Source organism: Chiloscyllium plagiosum, chromosome 23 (assembly GCF_004010195.1).
Source record: "Chiloscyllium plagiosum isolate BGI_BamShark_2017 chromosome 23, ASM401019v2, whole genome shotgun sequence".
NCBI lineage: Eukaryota > Metazoa > Chordata > Chondrichthyes > Orectolobiformes > Hemiscylliidae > Chiloscyllium > Chiloscyllium plagiosum.
The window spans coordinates 20,807,808-20,816,655 of NC_057732.1; the positions used below are offsets into that span (position 1 = coordinate 20,807,808).

The 8,848-nt window shown below is 38.9% G+C and overlaps 1 protein-coding gene across 4 annotated transcripts in view; it reads left to right on the forward strand.

Moving 5' to 3' along the window:
* trmu (tRNA 5-methylaminomethyl-2-thiouridylate methyltransferase) overlaps nucleotides 1-7,039 on the forward strand; it is a 32,003-nt gene extending 24,964 nt beyond the window's left edge. For 2 of the 4 annotated variants that reach the window (XM_043713687.1, XM_043713688.1), the window contains 4 exons: nucleotides 1,415-1,515; nucleotides 3,625-3,769; nucleotides 5,163-5,245; nucleotides 6,591-7,039. In XM_043713687.1, coding sequence (XP_043569622.1) covers nucleotides 1,415-1,515; nucleotides 3,625-3,769; nucleotides 5,163-5,245; nucleotides 6,591-6,725 — 464 coding nt within the window. In that variant the 3' untranslated portion in view covers nucleotides 6,726-7,039. Of the gene's footprint in view, nucleotides 1-1,414; nucleotides 1,516-3,624; nucleotides 3,770-5,162; nucleotides 5,246-5,409; nucleotides 5,753-6,590 lie in introns of those variants that run through there. The other 2 variants (XM_043713689.1, XM_043713690.1) reach the window with 2 other exon arrangements.
* Nucleotides 7,040-8,848: the final 1,809 nt, after the last annotated feature.

Here is an 8,848-nt window from a genome sequence, read left to right on the forward strand (position 1 = left end):
CCTTTTAAATGTTGTAATTGTACCAGCCTCCACCACTTCCTCTGGCAGCTCATTCCATACACGCACCACCCTCTGCATGAAAAAGTTGCTCCTTTGCAGATGGGGTACTGGGCTAATAGATGGGGTACTGGGCTAATGGTCGGATACTTGGTAGTGTGGATGAGCAGAGGGATCTTGGTGTCCATGTACACAGATCTCTGAAAGTTGCCACCCAGGTAAATAGTGCGGTGAGGAAGGCATATGGCGTACTGGCTTTTATTGGTAGAGGAATTGAGTTCCGGAGTTCTGAGGTCATGTTGCAGTTGTATAAGACTCTGGTGCGTCCGCATCTGGAGTATTGTGTGCAGTTTTGGTCGCTATACTATAGGAAGGATGTGGAGGCACTGGAACGGGTGCAGAGGAGGTTTACCAGGATGTTGCCTGGTATGGTAGAAAGATCGTATGAGGAAAGGGTGAGGCACTTGGGGTTGTTTTCATTGGAGAAAAGAAGGTTTAGGGGTGACTTGATAGAGGTGTATAAGATGATTAGGGGTTTAGATAGGGTCGACAGTGAGAATCTTTTTCCAAGGGGGCATAGCTTTAAATTAAGGGGTGGTAGGTATAGGACAGATGTTAGGGGTAGGTTCTTTACTCAGCGAGTCGTGAGTTCATGGAATGCCCTGCCAGTAGCAGTGGTGGACTCTTCCCTCATTATGGGCATTTAAGCAGGCATTGGATAGGCATATGGAGGATAGTGGGCTAGTGTAGGTTAGGTGGGCTTGGATTGGCGCAACATCGAGGGCCAAAGGGCCTGTACTGCGCTGTAATCTTCTATGTTCTATGTAAAAGGAACAGGAAGTGACTTCACCACAGGAAATAACATCACCAACCCAAAGAAACCCAAACATATAAATAGAAAGCAGGAATTTTCGGCATTGCTTTGCGTGAGGCCCACTGAAGATGTTACCTAATAGGTAACGAAACGTCTGGAAATGAACCTTTCAGCTCAGCAAGCAAACCTACATCCAAAATCTCTACCTGAGCTACAAATCTTCTCAAAACTCTTTTAATTTAGCTGTCATCTGCTTTGCATGTTGTTGAATAGATTAAGGGGCAGTTGAAATTTTGAGCCTGACGATCAAATGCTTTATAACAGTGAGATGACAATTGCGTCAAGATTATAACAGTAGTTACAGACATGTACAGGTTGACATTTTTATAATGTGAGTGAAATTGATGAGACTCTATTCCACACAAACAGTGAAAATTGTAATCTTTGTTTATAATTAATAATAGACTCCAGAAAGATAACACGATCAGAATATATCAAGAACTAGAAAGCACAAGATATTTCTAAAAACATGGTTTGATAAACCAAAGAGTTACTGTCATTGGCAAGTGCATTTCAATTTACTGCCTTTATATTAACTTTTAGGTTGGTTTCTATTCACTTTGGGACAACGAGCCAGGATAGGTGGTCAAAGAGATGCCTGGTTTGTCGTAGACAAAGATATAAATACAGGGGATGTATTTGTGGTGAGTGTCGTGGAACCCATTGAAAAGCTAGAAACAAACCTATTGATGAAACATATATATTGGATATTTTAGCACCATGAAGCTTTGGTATACTCATATTAAATTCAAATTGATAAAGGATTCAGAATGTTTTTGAGTTTTCTGAATCTCCATTTGTTATTGATCCACAGATTGATTTCTTTGCTGGCTCACTATGCAACCATTCAATTAGCAACATTAGAGTAAACTTCATTGTAGGTGTCACTGGCAAGACTAGGGCGGCACGATGGCACAGTGGTTAACACTGCTGCCTCACAGCGCCAGAGACCCGGGTTCAATTCCCGCCTCAGGCGACTGTCTGTGTGGAGTTTGCAGATTCTCCCTTTGTCTGCGTGGGTTTCCTCCCACAGTCCAAAGATGTGCAGGTTAGGTGAATTGGCCATGCTAAAGTGAAGGGGTAAATGTAGTGGAACGGGTCTGGGTGGGTTGCTCTTTGGAGGGTCGGTATGGGCTTGTTGGGCCGAAGGGCCTGTTTCCACACTGTCAGTAAGTAATCTAATTTCCCCACCATTGACATTAGAATGGTCTGTAGATTGGTCTATGGGGCAAAGTCCCAGGATTTTGACCCAGCAATGATGAAGAGAAACAATACATTTCCGAGTTGCAGTGGTGTGTGGTTGGAGGGAAACCTGGGAGTGATGGTGCCATGTACCTGTTAAACTATTCCTAAGTGGTAGAGAACAAGGATTTAGGAAGTAGGAGTGCTGTTGAAGAAGTTGTTTGGGCTAAATTCAGGCTGATTGGATATAATTCCTTTCTGCTGAGGGGAATACACTGATGACTAATCGTTTTATCAGTGATGGCATTTCAAGGTGATTAATGTAAAAATTCTACTGCAATTTCTATAGTTACAGAATTGCAGAAGGCTGAGTGGTTGTAGTGAACAGCTTGCATGATCGAGCTTCATCATTCCCTTTGTCACTTTCTAAATTTCAATTAGATGACATTGAACTTCTAGTTTTCCAAATAGAGAATCTCTTTGTAATTTAATTATCTATCCAGTTAGTTGACCAGAATTGAGTGACATTGGAAGCAGTAGAACTGGCAAGTATAGAAAAGGCAAGAGAATTAGGTGTGATGGTAGATAAATTTCTTTTGTATTAGACCTCTGGCTAGTATGACAGCCTCAGCCTCAGGTTCTCACTGAAATCAAGGTGTTTACAACATAAGGCTTATATACCTCAAGGTTCTCTAGTTTGTGTTTAATATATCTCTTATCCTTCCAGCTTTTCTTTACTTCTGCCACTATCTTCCCAATTTGGCCGTGCCCTCTTAATCAAATGTTGCTCCTGATCATGGTCCAATAGCTTCCATTTTCTGTAACCAGAGGAACCTGAACTCTCGAGCCCCACTCATTTCCTTGATTTACCACCACTCACCCTGTTTGCTGTGGCGAGATCCTTTTCCTTCTGTCACCGATTACTGTAATCTCTACTTTAGCTCTTGTTCTCTTCCACATTAGATACTTGAGCTTTTCATTCAAGTTTCATTCTGCAAGCTTGTACTGTTTTCTAATATGTATAATTATACCTTCCTAATAACAACTGTGTAGGTCAATTGCTAACGTGTTGTAGAATCTATTTCACACATTGAAAATAGAGCAGGAAAGACAGACAGTTCAAATCAAGACAGTGATTTATGCCAAGCTATTCAACAATTTAGACATGCTTAGACAAAGTTTTCACCTATCTTTAATCATCTGCCAGTGATGTATTAATTCAGCTCCTAAGGCTGTCAACTTCAGCAAATAATTTTGTATTTTTTCCACCAAAATCATCAGTTTTTAATGCCATTTGTTTGGGTGGAGGTGCATTTTAATGGAAATATATTTCCATAGGGAAATATAACATAATACTTCATTTTTAAACAGGATTCTGAGTGTTAGTTTTATCAATTATGGCTGGTATGTTAGTTGAAACATTTTATGAACATATTGCCCTTGAGGGAAATTCAAATTTCCTCTGCTACCCTCTTTGTTTCTATCATGGAATCGCTTCCCTAAACACCTTGACTTTGTCTACTCAAGTGGAGGAATATGCATTGTGAAAAACCATATATGTTGTCTGCCAGGCACCAGGAACTAATCACCCAGCTCTGTACAGGAATTCACTGCAAACTGATCAAGTCCACTGGATTGCTCAGGACCCACCATTAGAATTGCTCAGGAACACAGTGATGCAGTGTCACTTTCGCTTCCAGCACCAGATGCCACTTGGTAAGAAATGGCTGATTTTGTGTATGCATCTAGTCTGAATAAAATCAGAAGTCTCATGACACCAGGTTGTAGTCCAAAAGGTTTATTTGAAATCACAAGTTTTCAGAGCGCTGATCCTTCATCAGGTGAAAGAAGGAGCAGCGCTCCGAAAGCTTGTGATTTCAAATAAACATGTTGGACTTTAACCTGGTGTTATGTGATTTTCTGACTTTGTCTACCCCAGTCCAACACTGGCATCTCCACATCATGTCTAGACTGAACAGACAACGCTTCCGTGATGATACCTTTGAAGTAAATGTGAGTGTTTGTGTGCATTACTTAATATTAGCATAATCACATATGTTGTATGATGTGATGCCAGAATCATCAAAAATACCTGAATTTATTGAACAATTTCCTAACTGGCTCTACATCAAACTGTTACAGCTGACAAGAAGATACTGCAGTGATTAATACTGAACAGAATTGTTTGTTGTTCAAATGGGAACTAGCAACTGCAAAAGGAGAGAACATACCTGGAAAGATTAAGAATTCCAGACTAGTAAGCTAAAGTTTCTCCAATGGGCATCAAAAAATTAATTATTCTGTTTTGAGAAAAGAGTAGTTGCCACAGTCCCAGAGGTTTCTAATAAGAGAGCAGCCTCATTAGAGTCCTCTGGAACTATGGCTGAGGTTACCACTAAGGTCCCACATTCTTGTCCATCACCTGAGGTGTGGTGACTCTCAGGTTAAACTCACCATCAATCCTGTGTCTCTAACGAAAGAGCAGGCTCAGCTGATGCAGGAATTGAACCGATACTGTTGGTATCACTCTGCATTGCAAACCCGATATCCAGCCAACTGAGTTAATCAATCATGCCCACCCCCATTACTAATGTAGTATCCTTGTAACTGTAGCCTTGAAATGCATGAGTGAGCTTAATGTTGAATGATGTACAGTTTTGTTCTGTAGACTAATGATCATTTAAAAACTTCCTGCGACTGGCCAGAATTGTTTCTCTCGAGTTTACAGGTTAGAGCCTTCGAGGGGTAATGATCATTCTAAGCCAGTGCTGTCCATTTATAAATGAAGCGAAGTTACAAACTGAGACACTTCCTAATGAGGAAGACAGGCAGAAGCAAACTTCACTTTGATAAATGTGTTTTCGTTCATCTGTTATAGTTTCACTTCACTCGTAATTTTTGCCAATACTTTTTTCATAACAAAGGTAGGCCATATAGCTCCTTGAACCTCCCCTTCTGTTCACTGACAATTCCCACTTTTCCAACTGATCCCCACATCGCTCAGTTCCCTTACAATCAACATACAGTGAGTTTGTCTCATTTGTAGACAGTAAGAATAGTTTAGGTTTTTATATTGTATATACTCTTATTGTATTATTTCCCCTTTCAGTGCAATGCCAGTTAACTCTAAATCCAGATTTAACAGTTTGGGTGACTCTTGCTAAACCAGTCAGAGCACCAACTCCAGGACAAGTGAGTTCCATTTTCATTCTTTCATTTCAAATATCACTTTATTGAATGTTGGGTAAAAGGAATGAAGAATGGCTAAGGGTGTAAATCTGCTGTATTTGAGCATTTTATTAAACTGGTTCTTTGGAATCAAAGTGTTTTAAAACCATTTTTTTTAAAAAAAAAAGGGCCAGAAGCCACAAGTTCAAGCCCCGCTGTGGAGTTAAGAACAAGAGGGCAGATAGTGAAACTTTGAGTTGGGCTGGGCAGGGATGATGTTAGGAACCATTTTCTCACACACAGGCCAGTGGAAATCTTACACTTTTTAAATAGACAAGTTGAGACTAGTTCCATTAAAAAAACTGACAACATTGATATTTTTTGGATAAGGTTAAGAGGTATGGAACCGAACCAGATGATTAGATTTTAGATATCCAAGTTCTGACTAAATGTAAGAATAGGCTCGAGGGGCTGAATAGCCTGCTTAAATTCTTATGTGTTTGCAGATTTTAATGATGGGTAAAAGCTTCCTTATCTAATGTTGCAGCAGCTTCAAAAAGAGGGAAGAAAGTTGCAAATCCAATTGAAATATGAAACAAAACATATTTTGTATTATTCGAATGATTTAAGTTATTGAAGGAAGCAAGTTAATTCATTCCATATAATTGCAGAGTCCAAAATATCATTGATCAATTGTTGGCTCAATACAGTTATAAATGTTATATTTGTGATAACAGCTTCTTTCAATGTCTATGTGGTTTGTAATGTTTATGGTTGTCTAAATTGCTTATACTAAAGTGATTGGTGAACAATGCTGAAAAGGATAGCTTTTCATTAGTTGTGATTAAGTCAGTGAGTTGACTAAATATTAGTACTCTGCTGTTGAACTGTGTGTGTTAAGGCCAAAAGCACTTTGCTTATGGCAAACTATCAGGCCCCTTGCTGATCAAAGAATGAATCAGGATGTAATAACAAATTAAGCTTGATTCCATTTTATAATCATTATTAACCACTGTTGACATTCAACCTGCAGGATTACATTGTTGAGTAACTTTGAGGTAATGAGCTACAGGATGCTGGAGCTTATTACAGCTTCTGTGTCAGTACGCAAATCTTCTAACTCTGGAGAAATTTACATATACATTCTAAAAGGATTCCATAGCAACTTCTGAAAGTTCTGACAGATGCCTGGCTCAACATGTTGAGGGACATCCCAGAGTTTTATTTGGATTGCTAAATAGCATCTTAGTGTATTTTACTCCACTCTTCCAAGAAAAGAAAATGATGAATGCTGTGTATGACTTAAGTTAAGATTATACCTGGTCAATCAACATGTAATGTTTTGATATTCCTATGTTGTTGGTTACAGTTTGCTGTGCTGTATTATGATCAAGAATGCCTCGGCAGTGGTAAGATTATGGAGCTTGGCCCATCCATGTACACACTTCAAGAAAGAAGAGGGGACAGAATTGGTGAAACCCAGAAGACTGATAGAACTGGTTAAAGACCTCGCCACACAACCTTCAATTTAACATGAAAAGGTGCTATGAGTACAACCAGAACTGATTGCATTTATGAACATGCTAGAATTCAAATGCACTACAATTCACCATAATAAAGTTACATGGCTAAGGCCTGTAACCATCAATGTGCTGCAAGGATTGGTGCTGGGTCCACTACTTTGTCATTTTATAGAAACGAATTGGATGTGAATATAGGAGAAATGGTTAGGAAGTTTTTGGGTAACACCAAAATTGGAGGCGTAGCATACAGTGAAGAAGGTTATCTCCAGTATACAACAGGACCTTGATTTGATGGGTTGAGGAGTGACAGATTGAGTTTCATTTAGATAAACATGAGACATTTGTATTTTGGTAAGGCAAATCAGAGCAGGACTTAGAGCAGGGTCCTAGGGAGTGTTGCCAAACAAAGAGACCCTGGGTTGCAGGTGAGTAATGAAGGTGTTTGGTATACTTGCCTTTATTGGTCAGTGCATTGAGTTGGGAGGCTATGTTGCTGCTGTACAGGACATTGGTGAAGCCGCTTTTGGAATACTATGTTCAATTCAATATCCCTAATATAAGAAAGATGTTAAATTTGAAAGGGTCCAGAAAAGATTTATAAGGATGTTGCTGGGGTTGAAGGGTTTGAACTTACTGGGAGAGGCTGAGTGGTTCTTTATAGAGATTTAGAAAATCATGAGGGGCATGGATAGGGTGAATAGCCCAAGGTCTTTTCCCTAGGGTAGAGGACATAGATTTAAGGTGCGAGCGGCAAGATTTAAAAGGGACCTAAGGGGCAACCTCTTCATGTAGAGGTGGCAGAGGCTGGTACAATCATAACATTTAAAAGGCATTTGGATGAATGGGAAGGTTTTTGAGCAGTCTGTTTCCATGCTGTACAACTCTCTAACATTTAAAATGTTAACAGAGGAGGTTATCACTGTATTTTGTGATTCTGCTTCCTATATAGTTTAATGGCTAGCGGGGAAATTTTTAAATTCTTTGGACCTGGGTCTCAGTCCATAGACCCTTTAGAAATTTTGGGAGCAGAGGTCAGTGCAACCAATTTATGGTGGTCAATTTCAAACCCCAGTTACCAAAACATTCTTTAAATGATCAGAGAGAGAGATGTGCATTTTGTCAATCATTTTTGTAATATGTTTTCACGTGGAATTAATAAAATACCTTTATTCTATGGACCTATTTCCACTGACCTATAAGTAACAAATCATTTAATGATTGTGTTTGAGTTTCAGAATAAATGATTAGCCTATAGAGTGGGATTTATCAAATTATGGAAATTAAAATAATAATAAAGTCGTGAATGGGCACAACCAAACATCTAAAACAGATGAGGGATCTTTCACCAAAACTGATGATAATCCGACAGGAGAATGCCAATAAGCATTGGTGCAGGTTTGCTAAATACATTCACAAATGGGCAGTTAATTGGACTAATATATTAAACAGAGACAGTTGTTTACTATACCTATTTATTTTAGGCTTTACAGCACATTCTTTCACCCTTCTGATAAAGTACCTCCCAAAATATTAGCCAGTTTATGAAATGCTGACTGGCCTGCTTTTAAAGAAAAAGTCTGTCAAAAATGAATTCAGTGTCCTCACTTCTTATTTTCAAAATGGAATTGTTGTTCCTGTTCAAGCGTGTAACAAAAAAAACTAATTGATTTGAAAAGCAAATTGTTCTTAAAAAGTTGAGCCTAATGTCACTGTGACCAAATGACCCAAGGAATGCATAACAGTAAAACAAGCTGCAAAGTAGGGACACTATTTCAGCGCTAAGCCTATAATTCAGTTACCACAGTAAAGGTCACACTTTGCAATATTGTGTAGTTTTCAAGTAACACTAGCCTCCAGCACTGTACACTCTTTTCATGTCATTAATATTACAAAAAATGAAAGAGTTTTGAAGATTGAGAGAATTGAAGAAAAGTGGATTGGTTTAGAAAGAGATTAAGAAAAATGGATGATTATGCAAATGAACCAATGAAAGGTGATGGGTATACAATAATTTGAATTGAGAGAATGGGAGATACAGGCTGGACTGGTAAGGTATGGCCAAGTCCTAAGAGATTAGTGTAGGTAGATGCACAGTTTGAAATCA